The sequence below is a fragment of the Lathamus discolor genome, chromosome 2 (genome assembly GCF_037157495.1).
Source record: "Lathamus discolor isolate bLatDis1 chromosome 2, bLatDis1.hap1, whole genome shotgun sequence".
NCBI lineage: Eukaryota > Metazoa > Chordata > Aves > Psittaciformes > Psittacidae > Lathamus > Lathamus discolor.
This window is the reverse complement of record NC_088885.1, coordinates 75,273,822-75,296,235: the sequence shown is the minus strand read 5'-3', so window position 1 is coordinate 75,296,235 and position 22,414 is coordinate 75,273,822. Positions and strand designations below refer to the sequence as shown.

The following is a 22,414-nucleotide window of genomic DNA, read 5'->3' as shown; positions in this document are numbered from 1 at the left end:
TTTTTTTCCCCTGAAACGGTGAACAAAGCATAAAATTTAGACAGCAAGAAAAACTGGGGATAGAAGTTTGTGTTTCAGTCTGGTATCCTGAGGCCTTGCACAGTGCTCTCAGATCATTTCCATGATCTCCACAAGCAAACTTTACTGAGGGAACATGAGAATTTTCTTTCCATGCATTGAATCTGGTGTGGTAAAAGCTTAATACTATGTGTGGATTCAAAATGTCTTCTTGCATTAGCTTAAAGAGTCTTGGAAAACAGCACCTTCATGTTCTTCAAGAAGTAACTACTTCTAGTTTAAAAAAAATAGTACAAAAAAATGCCTATACAATTTTTGCAGAGGTGTTCTTGTTTCAAAATCACTGAGTTATGTAGGTGTGGCTGTTTCAAACTGGGCTGGTAAGACCAGTACCTCATTCAGCTTAGATTTCGAAGAAAAAAGTTTCACAGTTAAGAAGCAAAGAAATTCATCCCCCCCCCAAAAAAAATAATAATTGTGTTTGCTCTGATGATTGGGTTCTGGTGGCTGATGAGTTTATTTTCCAAAGATAGTCAAAGGATTTGAAGCCACGTGAAGGCCTCAGGCTCCATGATGCAGTAGGACAAGACCGCAGTGACAGCTGCTAGCGCATCGCCTCCTTGGAGCTGGAATCTCCAAGTCCAAATTCAAACAAAGCCTATTTTTTGGAGCAGAGTGGGCAGTTTAGCTTCCTTAGCAAGCTCTGGTTGGCTTGCTGTGCTTGTTTCCGAGTAGTAGAATATACTAGCCAGCTTTCCTCGGACATGCCTTAGAAATCTGAGCACCTTTCTTCCAAAGCTTGTTAGGACAAGCTTTCAATTGGTTATTTCATCTGTAGAAATCTGTCGAGCCTTTCTGACTGATGGTATGGCACTCTTGGTTCCTGGTTGAGCCTTGGTCTGTTAATGTGCTTTGTATCATTTTTACCATGTATTAAAGGTAGTCTCAAGAACATAATCTGTGCCATGTTAAGTAACTGTGATCTTGGTTTATGTGATAAGCCTTCCTAACAGGACTTCGGTCTGTTCATTTCATCCTTAGGGAACACATGAACTGCTAAAGTCAGCTTGTGGAAACAGTGGTGAGTTCTGCCCTGGAAGTAACAAAATGTGAGGCAAAGGAATAGTGAAAGCATTTCAAGGAGGGGATAAAGAAAGTATTAACTAACAGCAATTATAGGAAAAGGCCTCCCTGAGAACAGAGGCCAAGAAACTCGCGGGAGTGTTTTTTGTTGAAATGCTAAGCTGTATAAATGTTTGAGTACAGCTACTATGGTTGCTCAAAGCCTCTCTGTTTATGAGCAGCCAAGACAACTGTATGCTTTTGTAGGAAAAAAAGACAAATAACTGAAGTAAACGCAAACCGAAATGTTTTTAAACTCACCTCATGAGTTTTCACATTGTATTACCAATTCTAATGACAAATAGTTCGGTGGAGCAGCAAGAAAAAGTATTTGTAAACAGCTTTTTATACTATGAGTTAGTATGCATAATGCAAATGGGATGAGGTAAACTGCACAGTTCTTTTCCCTTAATTACATTCCAGGTCACTGGCTTACTTTGCTTCAAAAACTAGCGGGAAGCCACTGCAAAACCCCAGATTTATGAGTAGGGCTTTGAGCAAGACGAACTGAGGCAACTGGGGAAAGTGTTTCACTTCTTCACCTGGAGGCGTAATTCTCCCCCTCATCCCTCCTTCCCATTAAACTTTTGCAGGCATTCCCCTGGTGTGTGACTGTTTGTAAGCCTTCCCCTCATCATCTAGATTTGATAACAAAACAGGAATGCCAGTGTCCCTTGCAGCTGAAAGCAGTTGTAGATGACCACAGTTCCTTTTTCCTGTGTTGCTGAGCAGCTGGTTGCCCAGGCTCTTGGAGCAGTGCTTTTGCTGGCAGTAGCAGCACGGTGTCCCTGCTCAGTGCTCCAGCCAGAGGAAGCCTGCTTTCAGGGCCTCATCCTTCTCCCCATATGCATGCGCAAGCAAGCACACAGGCACACAACCCCATGTGACAATGACAGTGGCAGTTCCCAGCTCCCTTAGCACAGATTCTGTTATTTGGGCAGCAATAGCTGACTCGGCAGCTGTCTCCCATTTTCTTGCAAACCAGCATTGGCAGGGGTGATTCGGCAAGGTTGGCCTGTTGCCTAATGCCCTGAGATGTGTTTACCAACACCAGTTTAGGTTTGTGAGGGCAGAGTAATGGACCCACTCTAGGGACTTGCGTGAGTTGCCTGTATTCTGCAGTGTGCTGTGAGTTTCGTGAGTCGTTGAGCAACAGGCTTAATGTAAACTGCTGCTGATAGAATAACTATGTCCCATTCTTGCTTTTGCAGTATCCTTTCTTAGAGTGCCATCTTCTCATGTATGCCTTCACACTTAGTATGCTAGCCAATGTACGAGCTTACTGTTTTTCTTCTATTCCTGCTTGGTTTTGCTGAAGTTCTTAAGGAAAGCTGTTGTCAAGCACACGTGTTCCAGTTTTAGGCTTGAACATATCCAGAATATGAATCAAATAGAAAAGAAAGCTGTTTGCTTACTTCATATTTTACTAGTTTTGGTAAAAGACTTTCCATTGAATAATTTTATGGTGTTTCAGTTTAAGTCTCATTGTCCTTTAAACAGCCGAATGTGATCTGTCTAGCTAGCTATAAATCATCTACTACTTAAAATGCCTGGAAATTAGAGTATCTATTAAATCAGTTAATACGGCAATACTGTAGATGAAACTTCCATTAAAGAAAGAATAAATTATCAATATGAATATTGCTGATTTGAAGTATAATAGAATATGCTTGGAGGTGGCAATGCTTGGTGTTTTGCACCCAACATGCTTCCGTTGGGCAGAGTAAATAGCTTGGCTGTAATTAACATTGATCGTTTTCCTCCTAATAATAAATTTCACTGAACAAATTTTTGTTTCTGTGATATTATCAATGAAAGTAAAATGATGATATTTCACAGAGGGTTAAAAACCTGCTTGCAAGTATAATATATCCTTGACCTCTTCCTTCCCTTTCATGCTGGGGTGGAGATAAAGATATTTGAAGCATAAATAGACAGTGTCAAAAAAAAAAAAATGGAAATGTTGAGGAGCCTCAAACTTTGGAATAGAAATAGAAATGCTGAGTTCTCCCCCAAAGGAGGGTGAGTGGGCAGAGGAATCAAAAAGATAGTATGTTTGGAAGGATTCTTTTAAAAATCTGTCCAGTTTTTTTTTTTTTTTTTTAATTTAATCCTGCAAATGCATGTGAATGAGAGCATCACAAACTTTCCATGCTTTTCAATGCTAGTGAAACTTCATGCGTGTTTTGGAGAGATCAGCTCTAGAAATTATCTCTGAAGAATGCCTTTGTGTTGTGGACATGTTGCTGTGTCCAGTCAGGCAGTATGTCTCTGAAAAGGGGAAGCAAAGGAGGGAATTCTGGTACACCTTCTCTTGTTCCTCCTCTCTTCAGTTCAGTAAAGCGGTCAGTGAGATGGCACAGGAGAGGATTTCTGCTATTTTGGGTACATGGTCATAGGCTCCAGGCCATTTGCATTCCAGGCCATCCTCTGCATGGAAGTGACTTGTGAAATGGCTTTCAGAAAAACAAACATGATGCCACCCCTTCCTTTGGAAGGACCAAGGCACTTCAGGCCACATAGAGGGGGTAGATCAAGATAGAGAACCCGCTTAAATAAGATCTTGCATGTTGTAGGGTTTCCCCTGCTGATTACAGGGTGGAGGGTTCAGTACAATTTTAATAAGATTAAGATGTGCTGAATTTTAAAATGATGTGCATTGGAGGGGAGTGGTTTTGGTTTTGTTGAGGAGTTTTTGTTTGTTTGTTTCTAACTGCTAGTATTGGACATAGATGGAGGGTGGAATGCTTTCAGTTGCTTTGCTTTTTTTTCCAAGTAAACAGTTTAAATACAATGTTCCTCTAGCCACAGTGTTTTTGTCCAATGATACAGAAAGCATTCATTTCTGTTGCAGAAAAAATTAAATATTGTTACGGTCTGACCACAATTTGGATTTCCTTGTGCTGTGTATTGTGCTGAACACTGTCCAGTTGGACTGTTCTTCTCTCTTGGTATTGAGAGGTCTTGATTCAAATTCCAATAAAGAAGGTGCTCAGCTTTCAGGATGAGGTCCTCAGATAGTTAGATGGGCACTTCACCTTTCTGGGTATTTTCACATACAGGAGAAAGCTTTGACAAGTAGCCCCAGCTTAAAGTTGATCCTACCGGTGTTGTGCCAAACGCTCACGTCGGGTATTTGTGGATCCCATTTTAAATTACCATGAACCAGAGCTGAAGTGGTGCTCTGATGAATTTTCAAGTTCCTGGGTTTCCTTTTAGCACACTCACTTCCCTGTCAAAGCTGAATTTACAAACTTGTTTTGATTTCTCCTGTATAACTTCCTGACTTAAAAGAGGCTTCAGGAGCCCTAAATCAGACTGTATACTTGAGAAACTGTACTTTTGTACAGGCTTTTTCCCTTGCTATGGATGTGGAAATTTTCAACATTTTTCTTATATGGATGTGTAGCATGAAACAAGAAACTTGTTGAGTGTAGTCAGCCTTATGAGCTAGCACTTGTCATTGTCTTTTTGCAGACCTTTGGAGTGCTTTGGACAGAAAACTGATGGGTTCGGGGATGACTCAGATGTGTGATAGCTGCTTTAATTTAAAAAGGGAATGGAAAAAGCCAGTCTCTTCTGGGTTTTTTTTCTTCTCCTTTGTAATAAAACTGTATGACATGCTCTCCTAGACAATTCCCATACGCTATCCAGTTACTTCTAGTCTCCGTGGTAGAAAAGAGAAGAAACAGTGTCAAACTTGATATCTGTGGGCATGAGATAAATCTTTGCCTCTCTGTCCAGCAGTAGAAAGGCATTGGGGAAAATATTCTCTTTCATGTTTCTTCAGGATATGTATCTCTCACTCCCCACTGTTTCCTTCTTCTCACTTTATAAAATCAGCTTTCTTTCCTTTGTCTTCCCCCCCACAACTGTGATCTGTAGTACAGTTTTGATGAAACTTGCCTCTTACTGCTGTGCATTTTCATGCATTGACATACAAGTTTAACATATGTCAACACAATCCAACCTTTGTCATGTAAATATTAAAAAGGCAAATACTTGAATGACAGAATTTGATTTAGAGCAAATCAAAGGGTGCACATTCTTGAGCAACAAAACAAGGTTGTCTGCTATAAGCAGGCAGAAATCAGGGTAGGGAAGCTTTCCAAAGGGTAGCTGCTGATCCTGTTTTTTCTTTTCCATCATCCAGACTTCTCTGAATCTTTGAAGCTGCTCTTGCTGATAAGCGAGAGCTGTAATGGGTGTTGTTAGGAGCAGTCTAGCTATGGAGTCATGGGAGAGAGGGGGAGAAAGATGCAACTGGAGAGTCCTCCAGGCTTGCTGAAGCCCTTCCCTTCTGCTGAAGAGAGATCCTGTGCTACTCATTGAACTCAAATCTGCAAACCAAAAAGACACTTGCTTTGATTAGCTGTTTGAAGAAAAAGGTTTGTATAAACATACTACATAAAATCACACACACTCACAAATGCTGGCTGCTGTTATGTGGGGAAAGCAGCTGAGCTGTAGACACAAAATGTATGAGCTAAGCTTACCTAGCAAGTTATGAGCAGAATGGCTGATATGATGGAGTAAGGTTGGTTTATGGGGACATTGCCCAGCCAGAACTCCTTCTACTCATAGCACGGAAATCTCATATTAATGAAGCTGACTGTGAAATGTTTAATACTTAAAATTGACAGATAGCTCTCTCTGACTAATGTGCTGTTGTGGGTTTTGTGTTTTTTCTTTGTGCAACTTAAAGCAGGCACTCAATTTTTACCTACTAGCTCCTTTCTTTTTTTTATTTATTTAGTAGGTAATATGTCTTTTAGTTGTAGGTATTGACAATTCCAAATCCAGCATTCTGTCCTTTTTACAGTGCTAGATTTTGGAGGGACTTGATCAGACAGCATATACATCTTTCAGTATTGTTCCATATCACAATTATTTGAGATTTTTTAAACTAGACCTAATTGAGATGTGCTAGGAATAGCCTTGCACTACTGTACAGAATTGTTTTGACATAAGCTGCTTATCAGCTGGGTCCTATGATAAAACTTGAGTTTAGGTTTTGTTCTATACAGTAATGCTGGTACAGTAGTCTGTTGTAGGAAGTATCATACTTAAAATGCTTTACCTTTACAAGGATTTAGATTACTGCAAGCTCTTAGAGATGTTGTAGAATACATGACTTCTTTCTTCTGATGAAAGAGCAAAGAGAAAAATCATTATACTTTGAACTTGAATCCATGTAACACACAAAATAGTTCAGTCATCTTGCAGTTGGTGGAATTTTAGTCTAGAATACATTGAAAGGTAGCATTTGTGTTATATGTGAAGTTCAAAGAAACAATCCTTGACCTAGTGTGCATATTTGTTCCTCTGTTGCCTCATTTTTTAATTTTTATTTATTTTATTTTTTTTTTTAATTTGACTTCCCACATCTTCTGTTCTCAGGGCAAGACAGGTAGGTGCAGGGGTGTATGGGGGGGTTGCTCAACCTTTGCTGGTAGGGGGCATGGATTTCTGTCTTCCTGTCATAGTGCCACAAGACTTGGATGAACTTCTGCCAGGGGCTGTCATTGTTCCTTCTTGGAGAAATGTGTGTTCAAGTAGTTATTTTGAGCTTGCATTGCTGTGCTTCACGTTGAGCATCTAACACTGATAAAACCTGAAAGCCCCTGTTAACTTCAGTGGAGTCATCAGTGTGATTTTTGCTTTTGAATTCCATCAAGACTCCGGCCTTGCCTAAAACAGTCCGTTAGTTCAGAGCTTTTGCCAATGCAGCAATTGCTTTAGACAGGATAAGTACCCCTTGGGATGCCAGGGGTTTTACTGTGCTTGTGGCTTCATTGTGCGTTGGGAGCATAACAAATAAAATTCAATTTTGCATGACTTCCCAAAAATAAATGCCCATTTCCAGCATTCTGTTCAGCTGTTTTATGGGGACTGAATTGGGGAGAAAAGGGAAAGTTCATTTGAGCACTCATTAAGTTCCATCCTACAGAAGCTATATGTGCTGTTGTGCAAGTGGTGATACTACTGCCAAGTTGGTAAGGTTTAGCGTTTTAGCCCATTTCTATTAATTTTTCACCTCTTTCATGTCACTGTATACAATTGTAAAACTATTTGGAAAGTAAAGTTTCCTGAGGCTATCTTAATAAGGGATCATTTGAAATGCATTGCTTAAAGTATTCTTTGTAAGATATATATGTAAGGGGTGTGATCAGATACTAGCACACATCTTCTCAGTATGAGGCTAATTCTGTTTTAAATTTACTTTGAGCAGAAATACTTGGTAGAAGATCTCATTGGAGAACTTCAGTAGCTTCCTTAAATGAATCCTAAGTTCAGGAGGAGAAAGTTGATTTAGATAGTACTTTCTGGAAGCCTCTAGACCAGTACTGCAGATTTTTACAGCTTTGGTAAAGCACAGGAAGATGATACCTTTTTTTGATGGCTCCTTCTCAGGATATTTTAGTTATTTTTCCTTGCAGAGGTGGCATATGGTGCTTTCCCAAAGGAATTGGTGTTGAGTTTTGCTAGCGAAGAGCAGGTGACTCCTCTCATCTTTGAGCTTTCTTCAAAATGAAGTATTTGAACATAGCAGCAGCATTCAGCCTGCACCTTGTTGTATTTTTAATGCAGGCAGAAGTTGGGACATCGGGGTGCCTTGAGAGCCTTATTATTTTGCTGAAATAAACAAACCTGTCTGAATGTAACTTGCTTGGATTTTCTGCAGACAAATGAGAGAGATGGGAATGCTTAGGGCTGGGGGTTTGAATATGAAGGACCTGTGTTTCAGCTGCAGGAGCAGTCTGTAGGGATAGATGGGATGAAGAGTTTGAGGTGGAGTTTCAATTTGTTTTGGGGGAACAGCCTGTCTTTCTGGGGTTTTGCTTATACATGCTGTACTCAGCTGTAAAACATGTCAACATATATTGGAGCAGCTGGACATCAAATTCATTACAGTTACAGTCACAACAATTGGATTCCAAGGCTTTGGATTTGCTGCCTCTACGTAGTAATCCAGATGAACTTCTACTGTGCTTGCTTGCTTTTAATTGCAAGTAGTGTCCTGTTCACCACTACATATCCTACTTTAGCCTGTTGCCTTTATTAAGGTGTCGTAGTGTAGGAGTCTGGTTAACAATGACTCTTAAATGAATTCTGCTGAATCGCTCTTAGGTTTTTCTTCAGAAGCTTATTGGTTTAAGCTGGTTGATATTTAGCTTTTGACAGTAAAGCTGTTGCAGCTTTTTTCCACTGATAAATATGTGACACTTGACAGAAAAGCATTTTAAACAAAGTAATTTATGTTAAATTTTTCTTACCGTATCTTTTAAAGTGTTGATACCCATGAGTTTGAGGTTCCTGTGTGAAGAGGGTGAGTTTTGGAATGATGGAATGATCACTCATTTGGAACACATGGAATGATCAAGTGAACAAACATTGAACTGTGTCTCATTGGGGCAAAAAGAGAGGGATGTTTGCTGCATTATGAAATTCATACAGACCTTTCTTCCCGTGAGGATTTAGTATAAGTGGAAGGCAGGATCGTTGCTATAAAACTAGTAATTATGTTTTACTGTATTGCATCATATAGTGATGCTTGTCTTTAAGAATGTTGTAAAGTAGGAATATGTTTCACAAAGGCTAAAAGCTTGTTTTTCTTTTGTCTTATTTTAAGAAAAAAGCAACACTCTTCAGTAAAATCCAATACTTACGGGCTGCTTTTGTTTCTTAGGTGAAAAGGTAATAGCCTTCAAGCAGTAGAGCTTTAACTGCTAATTCCTGAAAGTAACTACTGCAGAGTTTCCTCCAGCCCCCATATTAATATGGGGTGCAGCAAAATGAGTATAATGAGTGAAGTCTATGCTAATAGTTACATGCCCATAAGAAGAGCCTAATGGTGACTGAGTCCTTCTTCCACAGAGCAATACAAAATCAGTTGGCAGCCTTGTGTTAAACCTCACCAGAATTTTTAAGGGTCTGAGATATGAGTGCAAAAATTCAGCCGCTGGCTTGGGAATAGTTGCCAGGTGAAATCTTGCTATATATGTATTTGGTCTGTTACCTTCACAAAAGCATCCTCAGTTGGTTGCTGGTAGAGTCTACAACGTGATCCTTGAACATAGTTCAACATAAAACCTGCTAATTCTGTGCCTGTCCTTAAATTATGACAGTGTGGACCTTTACAAGTAAAATTACTCCTAATAAGCATGTAACTGTAAGTAGTCTTTCTTCAGAAGTTTAAAATAAAAATGAGAGCAGTATAGTTTCAGACTTTTCACTTGTGCTTTTCTACTTCCTTGGGCACTTTTTTTCCCCTTTTTTATTAATCCAACGTGCTGCTTTATTTTTATACATCTCATTGCGCTGAGCCTTGCCTTGAGGTCATCGCCGCTGTCCTTGGTTTGACAAGAATGCAGGGGGAAAGCAGTCTTACATGATTGAGAAGCTTCAGAAACATTGTGGGCAGTATTTCATCTGTACTGAATTGAAAGGGTTTGGGCAAAAGTAGAGATCTGCAGAATGATCTGGCAGTAAAGGTTCAGCAACAGCTATTGTGGCAGTTTCCCGAAGGGTGGGCAAAGACACTCAAGGGCTTTCAGCATTTTGAGCTACTTGAGGCCTCTTTGCATTTACGTCCAGGCAAAACCAGTGCTGAGCTTCATTTTGCAGTTTTGCAGGTGAGGGGAGTGTGAGGTGTTCCTGATTTCGGTTCAGAAGGATGGTGGAGGCAGGGCTCCAGTTGTGACCTGGGAGGCTGCCATGCATCCTGCTGATTTCACCTGGCCATCTAGGAAATAGTCCAGCTTTCCAGAATGGATTCAGAGCAAAGTCTTCAAAACTGACTGGGTGGTTTTGGGGTTTTCTTTTCTTCCTCTGCATACAAGACTTGATGTTCACAGAATGTTGGTGTGTGAAATAATGTGTCTGGAATGACTTGCTGAAAGCTGTGGGTGGGTTTAATTACATATTCTTTTCGGCAGCAGCCACTGTGTTACAGCCCTGGCCCCTATGTGCCATTTCTCTGTTCTCCATGCTGAACTACTCGCTGTGAGCTGTCCCTAAGGCCTCTCAGTCAAAGAGACACAAAACATTAAAGCAGTCTGTTTTGTCTGAAAGGGCTTGGGGACAGCTTAGGAGGAGCAGCTGATGCAGTAGGCTTGATGTGATGCTGGCCTCGAGCCAGGGACCCAGCAGCGTGCAGATGAGGATGACTACCTCTGTAGCTGGCCCAGCTGCAGCAGGAAAAGGACAACCCTAAATTAGGCACTCAGAGTCATTCAGTCACTTCTGAAAAGCCTCAAACTTAGACTTTATTCCTTCTGAATAACTTAAGCCTCTCCTAGGCCTGGTGAATACTCGAGATGGCTCGGGGTGGGCAGTCTCTCCAGCTGGCTGGGCTGGCTGCGCCATGCAGGTCTTGGAGGACTTTTAGTTTTCATTCCATCAGACCAATATTAGTAATAAAAATAAGGCCCGCTGCATAGAAGTGAATGCGTTTCTTATGTCAACACTTTTACCCGCTCTTATTTTGGTAATGTCTTAAGTCATTCTTTAGAGGCAGACTTTATTGGCTGTACTCTTCATATGGGGGGGGGGGGGGAATAATAAGTACTTGCAACTTTATCAGCCGTATAGCTGCAGAGAGGGTTGGTTGTTCTTTTTTTTTTCCCCTGAGCACTTTTATGTCCCACAATGAGCTGGAATTTTATAACTTCTGATGCTAATGTATTCCATGTGCCTTCCATCGCTGGGATAAAGAGCTTTACTCCAGAATTCAAAGCAAGTGGCTGTGAGTATTTATTTAATAGGGTTTGAAGTCTTTGCACTAGGCAGGATGGCAGTATGTTGCATACCAGCATAAGGCTGCTCATGATGAGGTCTTAGGTCTTTAACATTATGAAAGATCATTCGTGTCCCATCCGTGCTTCCTGTGAAGCAGGGTAGGGTTTATGGTTCCAATGGCAGTCCCACTGTTTCAGTCAGATTCCCTGCTTTTCTCTGTCCTTGTTCTAAATACCACTAGTTTCCCCCCAGGACCTGGGACAAGCTAAAAGTGAGAGGAATTCAGCCATGAATGTCAAGATAGCCAAACAAGTGGTCTGCTCATAATTCCTTGAGGCATCTCCTCTGATGCCTCATGCAGAACAAAAGTCCTGTTGTGGGGGTGCTTTAGAGTTGCTGTGGTCTTGGAGTCCTGACAGGAGTGAAAATTAATCTTTCTTTTTATGGTTTCTTGCTAAAATACTCAAAACTGCTCTGGTTGGGCTCTTAGCATTTGAAAAGCATTTTCTGGTATGCAGCTCTTCTAGATGTTCTGGCATATTTGCCTCCGCTCTGATCACAGCAACAATAATTACCTTAAAAGTTTTTGGCAGGATTCAATTTTATGTTTCAAGTCACAAAGGATCATCATTACCGTTTTATCTGCACAACTGTCGGCTTCAGTATAGTATCACAGGCTCCTCTGAAAACTCATCTGCTCCCTGTGGGTATAGTTAAAACTGAAGAGAATTCTGAATGTGAATCTCATGCAGTCTTCTAAATCTTGAACAGGAGGTCTGTGAGACAGATTGAGGAACGTAATTTTAGAACTGCTGATGCATTTTGCTTAAAAATGGTGCTTCCGCTGGCATTGGTAGGTTGCCTTAAAACCAACTGACTTTTTTGGTGGTGATGCCATGGTTATGCCATAATTTGTTGTCTTTGATCCTTAGCCGAAAGGTACTCTGGTGGAACCCAAATTGCCCCATCCCTCCTGTACACTTGAAAGAAAAAGGTCATTTGCCTTCTTATTTGGTTATTTTCCAGGCCATAGAAAAGGCAGGTACACCTCTGAGCCACTTCCTTGTCCTCTGCTACCCAGCATGTCAGGGATGAGCCCTCTTGCAGGAGCTGAACTGTGGGGTGGTGTGAGACCTGCCACCTGCCACTTACCTTCCTGAAGGGAGGAACAGCCAGTGTTAGGATCACTTCACACTGTTCGTAAGTCCCACCTCACTTCTGTTGCGGCAGAGCTTTCTGTCACTTAAACTTTTCCTGCCTTTATGCTCTCCTGTCAGCAAATACCTGAGTTCTTTAAAGATGCAGTCTGTCCTAGCTTGTATTTCAGTAGGCAAGGCTGCTTCATGTCAAACAGCTCTTGCTCACAGTTACCTGCAGAACTTCTGTGGATTTAGGAATCTGGTTCTACAACTAGTCAGTATGTCCTCAAATAACCTCTACTTAAAACAAGCCAGCGGCTTTTGACTTCCCATTCTCCCTGGCTTGCATGATGATGGAACGCTGATATTATCAAATCTCAATGATTACAACCCTTGAACAGGAAGAAAACTGAATGTGCGAGCAGATTGTGTCTCAGGCAACAACATGCGATCCAGTATAATACATGAGGTTTCCAAGTTATAGAATGATAGAATCGTCGGAGAGCCCAGGTTGGAAGGGACCTTGAAACATCATCTGCTCCAGCCAGATGGTTGGTTATGTAGTGGAAATAGACAAGAATAGGAAGAGAGGAACCATTTGCTTTAATGAAGTAGGCTCAGTATTTGTTTGTTCTCATGAGGAACCTTCTAGCTTTCATGTAGCAAAAGGTAGTAGTTCCTGGGAAAAGGAAACTTAAATCCTTGGAGCTTGAAGGGGCTGTTGTTTTAATTCTTTTATATTTCTAGGAATAACTGAAGATTTTTATGCTGGTAATTTTCCCATCAAATCTGAAGTTTGAGAGAAAGTACAGTTCATACTTAGCATGAATACTTCTAGTCATAGCTCTGTTCTGGCTTTTCCAGTAGACATTTACTGACGATACTAATTGTTACTGTGACTTGTGACTTAACAGCCTCTCTGAATTTATATGAAACTACAAGAAGTGCCTTATAGAGACTTCTGAGTAGCTTTATGGGTCCATCTGTGCCTAATGTCGTGTATCTAGGTGAAGAGGGTCTGGTCCTAGAAAGCAGGTTTTTCAGCTTCTGATTTTTTTTTTTTTTTTAACCTCTAACTTTTCTAAAGACTAATTTTTCACCATTGTTTGAAGCACGTGCACCCAGTGTGATAGTCTTTTTACCTCTAGCCCAGGCAGGGTAATGTTACTTCTCTGTTGCCCCTGAATGCCGTCGTGTTTATTGCCAAGCCTCTTGGCCTCAGCACTGTAGTGGAACCTCGTCCTCTTTGTTATCTACCGTAATCCCAAATAAATTCTGAGGTTTGGTGTTTTCCAGGACACAGGTCTGCCCATATTATGTGTGAATTATGCCCATTGTTCCTACATGGGTGAAGTTGCATTTGGCTATATTAAATGCTAGATGAGCTTGGCTTCCCAAGGGATTGAGGTTGTGCTTTGCCATCCTGAGGGGTTCAGTCAGCAGTGGCTTGTGCTTTTCCAGTGAAGTTAGAGAGTATACAGCCAGAAACAGGCATTGGAAGATGACTATAAAACATCATTTTTGGGGTGAAAGTGCTCACAACCCTGACAGCTGTTCCTTATGCAACCTTACTTCTAACACTTACTAGCACTTTTTACTCTGTCACAGAGGTTTTATTGTTTCTGTGTGTAGTTAACTCTTCAATCAATGCTTTTTGGCATGGAGACCTTCGTTCTGCAGAAGCTAGGTAAATTATTAGTTACTTTAGCAACCACATTTTTCATATTCCAAATGTTAAGTTCGATTTGGCTTTTGTGTTTAATTAAGGCCGAGTTGCTTTGTTTTAATCGCTAGTATTCCTTATCAGTCTTTCTGTAGCTTTGCATAGAATGGATGCCCCCCTGTTTCTCTGTATTCTGTTGGGCAAAGTGTTTATGCACAGCTTCTGTTGTTGGATTGAATTTGCTTGGCAGTGAAATCACTGCTTTCTTGGGGCATTTATTTTTGTATAAGATGCTGATACCCTGTGGGCATTAAAGTTTCAGTCTTTTAGCTTCAAGCAACAGTGATGTTCCTGCAGATCCAAACTGGCAGACATTGGTAGCCTAAATGCTAGTGTTTATTAGAGCAGAGCAAGGCTTGAGGCTGGCTGTGCCAAGTCTTGGCTCATTAAACAGGCAGGAAGATTGAAGAAAGTTGCTTTTAAAGATAAGAGAAAGAATTGGCACAGGGTAGGTGGGGGTGATAGAATGGCAGTGGGTAGGCCATGTAGTAGGTGTCTTCTATCTTCCCATAGATAATTTGAAGGCAAGTGCAGACTCATTGAGACAAATGAGCTGTCATACAAGCAGGAGTAATAGCAAGTTGGAGTAATAGTGTGCAGCACTTGTCACTGTTGCAGTTTAATTGGCACTGGTCTGAAATGTTAGTTTTAGAAAAAGGATTAACTCTCTGCTTTCCTGGAGTCCTAAATAGTTGTTACTTCCTTGGTTTTTAAGAATTTGATAAAAATTGGGTTTAGGAAATTGAGTTATTTAATTTTTATTATGATGCGGAAGCTACATGAATTAACATGGCCTTTGATTTGTTTATCCAGTGGAGCTCCCAAGGTTTCACCAACACTGGTTTTCTCACAGAAATTTGAACTGGTTTAACTTGAACATGGTGATCTCTTGTTTATTTGGATGACTCAGATCTGGGCTGGACTGTTTAGGGTTTGATAGTGTAACTTGTGAATAAATCCTTCACTTTAGAATGAGTAAATTGTGCTTCTTCCCATTAATGTTCTAAAAGAATATGGTCCTGTAGAAGCGGAGATGAGAGATGCTTGTCTTTGTGCTGCCATTGTTAATGATGGTTTCTATAGAGTAGAATCTTATTAATAGATTAGATTAGTAGACTCTGAGCCATTTAAAGTAATTTAACAGATCTGGTCTAATTGGTAGTCATTCTAATCATCTGAATTATTATAAATAGTGAATTCATTGTAATACAGACAAAAGAACTTTGCTTTTTCCAAAGCTTTACTCAGATTGAAGCAGGGTCTTTGAGGGGCCTCATATAGCTTGCATCTGTTTACATTGTGGCTGAGTGTACTACCGTGCTTGTGTGGTTTGCACTGAACAGGGTGGGCTGGAGAGAGTAAGAACTGTATTCTTTCAGAAGCTGTTGAAACTACTCAAACCAAGACCTTAAGGATGGCCAGAAGAGACATGGAAGTGCAGAGGTGCGGGTTAGCATGCAGTACCATCACCCCTTGTTGCAGTTACCAAATGGTCACTGTGTGCAGTTACCAAATGGTCAATGTGAACTCAACAGTAAACAGTTATTTACTATTGAGGATGAAGATTTGATTTCCAGGCCCCATAGAGAAGACTGGTACCATTAAATGAAACTTCTGTGACTACTGCAGATTATTTAATGTGGTCTGCTCTCCATGATCCCAACCTGTCATATACTTTATCTGTGAAAGAAGCCTGTACTGGAGCTGATACTAATTCCCTGCTTGCATGGTTTTGAAGCTCTTTCATTTGTCCCACTGCAGTCTATAGTTTGAAAACCTGCTGATTAAGTCTCAGGATGACTTTTGAGTGAAAGCGGCAAAGACTTTCTGTGATTAAGTGGATGCTTTTTGTTTCTGTTTCAGGAAAGCCCCACAGCATTGGCAGCTCTGAACGGATTCAGCTCTCAGGAATGTACAATGTTCGAAAAGGGAAAATACATTTGCCAGTCAACAGATGGACAAGACGCCAAGCTATCCTTTGTGGAACATGCCTAATTGTCTCATCAGTGAAAGAAAGCCAGACTGGAAAGATGCATGTTCTCCCTTTAATTGGTGGAAAAGTAAGATATTTCATTTTATGTATTTGCTTGCTTATCCCATGTATCTCTTTATGCAGAGAAGACTGCATTCAATTATGGTGATTCTGACCCACCCCAAAAAGCTTGTTTCTGTAAATAGGATTATCAAAGTATATAAATTACTTTTGATTATGGCCAGAGTAATATTTAACAATTTACAATGTTTGGATTAAAATGCTAAAGAAAAGCAAAGCAAACACAATCAGATTCTTGTCTGCAGTATTAAATGTGCAATGTTTTATATGTGCGGTAGTGCACAGAGTACACAGACAAAGGATACATGCAGCTGTATTGTGTATGATCAGTACCATGCCTTCTCATCGAGGTTTTATCTATGCTGTGTTACTCTTAAAATCTGAAAATTAAACAGTAAGGACATGGGCTTATTTTGAACGTTGGAGGGTTTTTTTTCCAGTGTGCAGCACTGTATGAGTAGTAGTCTGTTGTAAGCTAACAGCATCAAACATTTTTACTTGCAAAAAGCTGAAACCGGACTTTTTCTGATGGATTGGACCCAGGAGGTACAGTGTGAACGCAAGGAAAATTTGTTTTGCACTGTGAGGATGACTGAGCACTGGCACAGGTGACCAGAGAGGTTGTGTAGTCTCCTTCCTTGGAGAGATATGCAATATCTGTGTGGACACAGTCCTGGACAATTGGCTGTGGGTGGTCCTGCTTAAGCAGTAGGGGGTTGGACCTGATGACCTCCAGAGGTCCCTCATCACCTCAACTGTACTGTGATTCTGAGAAACTTTAGTGAAGACAGTAAGATTACAACATTACTATTTTGACCTATATAGTGTTTTAGAACACAATCATTAGCTCATTTAGCCAAGGTAATGGGAAGATAATCGTCAGCTTGAGGATGAATTTACACCTGAAGTAATGCTTCTTTACCTTGCACACTGGTAAGTTTGATTCTTGAAAGTCACTGAGAGATAAATGATCTTCACAATGTTATATGTGCAGTCTGAAGTTGATTTGTTAATATTCTGTACTAGCAGTGTGAAAAGTAGTGCCACCTTCTAGGAGCTGGTTTTCTCCTATCTGCTTTCATGATTCTTCACATGATTCTTCAATTCTTCCCTGGAGGCACTGAAAGTAGGGACATTGTCCTCTTTTAGCAGCAGTGGGTGAACTCTGACAGTGAATTGTATTCGTGGCTGTAGCATAGTGGAAAGGGCAGGATTCAGGTCCCCATTGATTTTTCTCTCTGAAATGAAAAATACGTACTTTTTATTATTTATTTTAAAAGAGAAAATATTGTGTAACTTTTTTTTAATCCTGTAGCATGGAATTTCTAAGCTGTTCTTGTGTGGAAATGCCTCATGCCATGTAAACCATGCAGACTGCGTGAAGCTGAAAGTTGACAACAAATTTTAAAAGGAGAACCAAGCTGAGGAAAATGTACTGAGGGCTTCTGCTGACAAAGCTTGGGAGGAGGATGCTTGGCACAGAATAAAGTGTTTTTTTAATTATCGCTCAAAAAAAAAATAAAATTCTGCTTCAACCCCATAAATACTCTGCACTTCCTGGTGTGCAAAGGCTTTCCAGAACGCAGTGCTGAGACACTGAGACCATAAGTTGTGTGGGACTTCTCGTGTATGGTAGCAGAATGATGTATTCTGGGTGTTTTTTTAGCAAGTTGAGAAATGCCAAAGAATTTAATTGGGTTGTAAGAGCAGCATTTTGTTAAGCCTGTTTTTAATAACCAGGAGTATAAATTATAGTTATGTAGGTTGTGTAAAGGCAGCCTTAAGTGTGTTCACTGGGAAGCGTTTTGTGGTGCTCAGTCTCTCTTAACATGTTGAAGTCCTTGGTGTTTTTATCCTTTGCTTCCTTTATCTTTCTGTTCTCATTCCTTGCTTCTGTAGATTTCCCAAATGCTTGACAGCCAAGATGCAGCTTCAGTGTTTGAGAGGGTTAGCCTAACTCTAATTGATGAGCTTCTCTTAGGCACACTTTAACTTTGCCTTGGGGAGGTCTGCAAAGAGGCTTTTCATTCTTGTTCATTAACATTTTTGTCTCTGCTGTAGGTGGAAGAAGTGAAAAAGCACCAGCACTGTTTAGCATTTAGCTCCTCTGGACCACAGAGCCAGACCTACTACATTTGTTTCGATAACTTCACTGAATATTTGCGATGGCTTCGACAAGCATCAAAGGTAAGAATAGTGATAATTCCTGTCTGAATGGGTTGTTCGTAACATCTTTTCCACTTCTGTCTTTTTGATGCACAGCTACAGTCCCTTTTATGGGCTCACTGTCATGAACTGCTGTTGCTGCTGTTAGCGTTGCACAAAAAAACCTCAAATTGAGAGCTCTTGGTAACAGGCAATAGGGAACTGAATTTTTCAGTGTTTATACTGAGACTTCTATGGGTCGTGAAGATGATCAGAGGGCTGGAGCACATGTCCTGTGAAGACAGACTTGTTCAACCTGGAGAAGAGAAGGCTTAGGGAGAACTTACAGCAGCCTTCTACTAGCTACAGGGGGGCCTACAAGAAATCTTGAGAGTGGTGAGGCGCTGGCACGTGTTGTGTGGAGAAGCTGTGGCTGCCCCATCCCTGGAGTGTTTAAGGCCAGGTTGGACGGGACTTGGAGCAACCTGGTCTAGCGGAAGGTGTCCCTGCCCATGGCAGGGGGTTGGAACCAGAAGAGCTTTAAGGTCCCTTCATACCCAAACCATTCTGATTCTGTGACAATGAATCTTTCTACCATGGTTGTGTAAGCAAAGTGTTGTGCTGGAATTTCTCTGTCTTTGCATCTTGATCCAGCTGGATGGATGGAGTGAGACTGTTAGAACAAAAAAAGGATGACAAATGTAACTGCCAAAATTTAGTTTTAAAAGTTTTGTTTCAGTCTTAATAAAACCTAAAATAATGTCTTTTTTTTTTTGTCTTTCTTTACACAGACCCTAAAGATTAAATGGCTAAAATTAAGGATTTTTTTCTTGTTTGGAAATGTTGCTGAATCTCTCTTCAGTTTAATAACTATTTGAGGTGGTTTGTGTTGGTTTGTTTTTTTTTGGGGGGTGTGTGTGTTAATAAGCAGTCATTTTATGTCAGTAAAAAAAATAAATTACTAACTAAAGCCTTCATAGACCAAATTTTATGCTGTACTTAGAGCACAGTTTAATATAGGATTTTAGGGCCTGCATTATTTTGAACCTTCAGTTCCACTTTGATTTATTGAAAGGTTGTTTTTGCAATTACTTGTTTTATCTCTTAATCCCTGCCACTTTTTTGATAAATCCTCTCTAAAGTAATTTATGTATCTTGAACAGCTGAATTTTTATTTTTACCATGCAAGTTTTATTCTGTGCTGTCAGCACTCTCTCTTTGGTTTTCTGGTTGGGCCTAATTGTCCATCAGTTTTATACTTGATAGGGCTGTTACACTCTTTACTACACTAAAACAACTGGGGTTTATATACTAAAGAGATATTTATGGCATGGTAGATTTGTCTTTTTAGACTGCAATAATGTGTTATCCAGCCTGTTGCCAGTGGTACAGCCTGGATCGTGGGTTTTTTGAAGAGATCTGATTATTATGTCAAACTTTCTTCAAACAGCAAGTATTGCACCTCCCGCCACATGCATCTTTTAAAATGTCCTATAGGGTTGTTTTTTTTTTTTTTTCTTTTGTAGTAAGTTTTAAAATTCTTTTTAAACCCACTGTTCTGGCATCCCTGCTCTGGGCTGTTAAGCCTCAAGGTAAAAATCCCCAAGGCACGTTTTGTGAGATGGTGAGGCACGGCCTGTTAGGTTTTTGAGTTCTTGCCGCTTTGTGGCTCTCTCTGGGAGAGTAGTGCCCTTTCATCTCCAGAGGCTTTGACATCAGATAAATGAAAGGCAAATCTAATGAGTGAGAAAAACAGCGGAAAACAATGAACTTCAGAAGTAGAGATAAACGGCCAGAAAGCCCCTCTGAATTACTGGCAGCACAAGCTTGTTCTGTGCCATGCTGTGCTTCTCTCTTTCTCTCTGGTTCACCAAATGACTAACAGCATCGGGACGATAGCCAGCATGAGAACATATCCCCATGCACTCATGATAACCTCCCACTTTTCTTATGTAAGTGTAGAAAGAAAATACATAGTTTCAAGTGTCTTTTTAGGCTGTGAGAACCAAAGAAACTTGCTGGGCTATTCTTTTTGTTAGCAAAACATGTTTCAAGCCAAAAATGATGCTTCGTTTTCCCCAACTTCCCACCTCCCAGCCCCAAAACCTGAGACTTGGGATTCTAGATTCGTGGAGTTTGAAATAGTACTTTGCTACTTCAGGTTGCTTTTTTAATGTTTGGGTTTTCTATCCTTAGATGGAAAAAGAGAGACGAGCATGATTGTATGCAAGGCAGTTATGTGGGCAGTATTGTGCACTAACACTGTTTCTGAAGAACAGAAACAGAGAAACTAGTAATGCTGCAGAAGTAACTCAAAATTTCCTCCAGATGATGCGGTTTGTGCCAAGTGCTTAATTGTAAGGTGCATCATCCCTGGAAATAAATGAGAAAATTTCATTGTCAGCTCTGTAGTTCAGGCAAGATAGTGTTCTCACGCAGGATAAAGCCCCAACATTTATATGAGGTACTCTGCCTCAGGTGTCTGGAAGCCACTCAGGTTCAAAGAGGTAGAAATATTCTTTCTAACCAAGGAAATACTGTGAAAAGCATTGGATGTCTAAAGGCATGCAAATTCAGGAAGGGAGATGCTGCAGCTTTCTAGCTCTGAGCTTCTAGTTGCTTGTTATGGGTTAAGTCACATGGTGCTTACAGAGTCTTCCTTAATTGTGGTGGTATATATAGTTCTTGCACTTTTGTGAATTATTATGGGTAATACTGAAGGCTGTATTTTAAATACAGATGTTATTTAATGGCATTTGTTTTGAAACTGACATCCGTGTTAACTTATGTGCAGTGGTAGTTTTTCTGCAGTCCTTCATGCTCCTGATGTGTCTGCTGGAAACTGAGGCTTCCAGTACTTACAAGTATAATGGAAACTTTAATTATAAATGTTAATGTAGATGATGATCCCTGGTAAAATATTTCAATGAAATTGCTCAATTCAGTTTAACTATAAAAAAAATTCATATCTGTCTTCTGTATACTTCAAAAGAGCTAGAAGATTATTGTTTTAACTTTTAAATAACAAGCTTAATCTTGAAAGGAGACTTTGCAAAGAATGCTTGCTTTGCAGTCTTTCTCCCCATGGAATACTGACAATGTTGACTTTTTAGTGGTGTTCCAGAATGAGACAAATCCTAATGCATCACTCATGTAATAAATATATATATGCTAGAGATTTGAATTCATGTTTGCAGAGACTTGGGCTCAATTTAATTAAAAATGAGCATCACTCCTGAATAATCAGATTTCACTGTTAGAAAGAATCAATCTTAGCCAAGACAGCTCTTGTGCTCTGCCCCAGTAAATTTTTTAAAGGGATTTGTGAATTGGTGTTAGAATTGGTTTTCCTATAAGTGTGTGTCCTGAGGTGAACAGAACTCCTGTTTTCAGAAGTTCAGGACTAGAATTACTGCACAAATACTGACCTAAATATCAAACTTGGTGACATACTTACTGCAAATAGGTCACTTTTAGATATGCTGATTTAGCCTCAAACAGAATATTTTTAAAAGTGGGAGATGTGGCTTGTTCGTTAATATTGATAGTTCTGTACCACAGTGCATTTCTTTCCTTTTACTTTCCAAATACTGGAGTGCTAATTAAGGAAGCTGAAAAGAAAAACAGCAACAACAAATTTGGTCCTTTGTGTCTAATATGTTCGTTCTGTTGCCAAATGTTGAAAAATAAGCTTATGCAACTGGGAGGGGGCACAGAGAGGGAAGAAAGGGATATCTCCATGGCTTTAAAGAATTCTGTCTGCATAAAGTTGACATCATGGTTCTGGAATCTGCACAATTACTTGCAGAGCGATTCTGATCTGCCACTGTTTACTACTAGAATGTCAAATGCAGAACAACAGGCAAAGAACGTGCAGTTAAGAATGAAGAGGACATGACAAGGGCTTTCTTCATTTGCCAGTTACAAAGCCTAGAAAGCTACACCCTTAATGTAGCAGGAGGGAGAGGTTTTATGTATAAGGTGTTACTGGGGGGGTGGAACTTGGTGTCATGAGGCTTATATTTGGGGTGTAGTGGCAAGCTCCTGCTGCTTGACACTTCTAACAGCTGAACTTTGTTTAACCTCTTTCAACATGTGAAATTGCTGTGTAAGTGTTGACTACAAAACAACTCATGACATGGATGGTTTGGCTGGAGTAAAATGGGTTATCAGTCCAAGGCATACAATTAAACTGTGGATGCCACATCGCTGGCAGTGTTCAAGGCCAGGTTGGACTGGGCTTGGAGCAACCTGGTCTACTGGGAGGTGTCCCTGCCCATGGCAGGGGGTTGGAACTGGATGATCTTTAAGGTCCCTTCCAACCCAAACCATATGACTCTGAAAGTGGGATGTTAATGTCTGCCTCAGAAATTCAGTGTTGCAGAGCTTAGGTAGGGATGTGTTACAGAATTTTGTCTTCTGGCAAATAGTTTGCATCACTGCATGTGCTGAGATGGGTTATCTGACCCGGCA

At 40.4% G+C, this 22,414-nt stretch overlaps 1 protein-coding gene across 1 annotated transcript in view; it reads left to right on the top strand.

The window, feature by feature from the left end:
- The window catches only part of PHLPP1 (PH domain and leucine rich repeat protein phosphatase 1), a 141,384-nt gene that overhangs the window by 59,711 nt on the left and 59,259 nt on the right, over positions 1-22,414 (top strand). The window contains exons 2-3 of the mRNA XM_065667509.1: positions 15,607-15,803; positions 17,858-17,983. Of these exons, the coding sequence (XP_065523581.1) occupies positions 15,607-15,803; positions 17,858-17,983 (323 nt within the window). The remainder of the gene's footprint in view (positions 1-15,606; positions 15,804-17,857; positions 17,984-22,414) is intronic.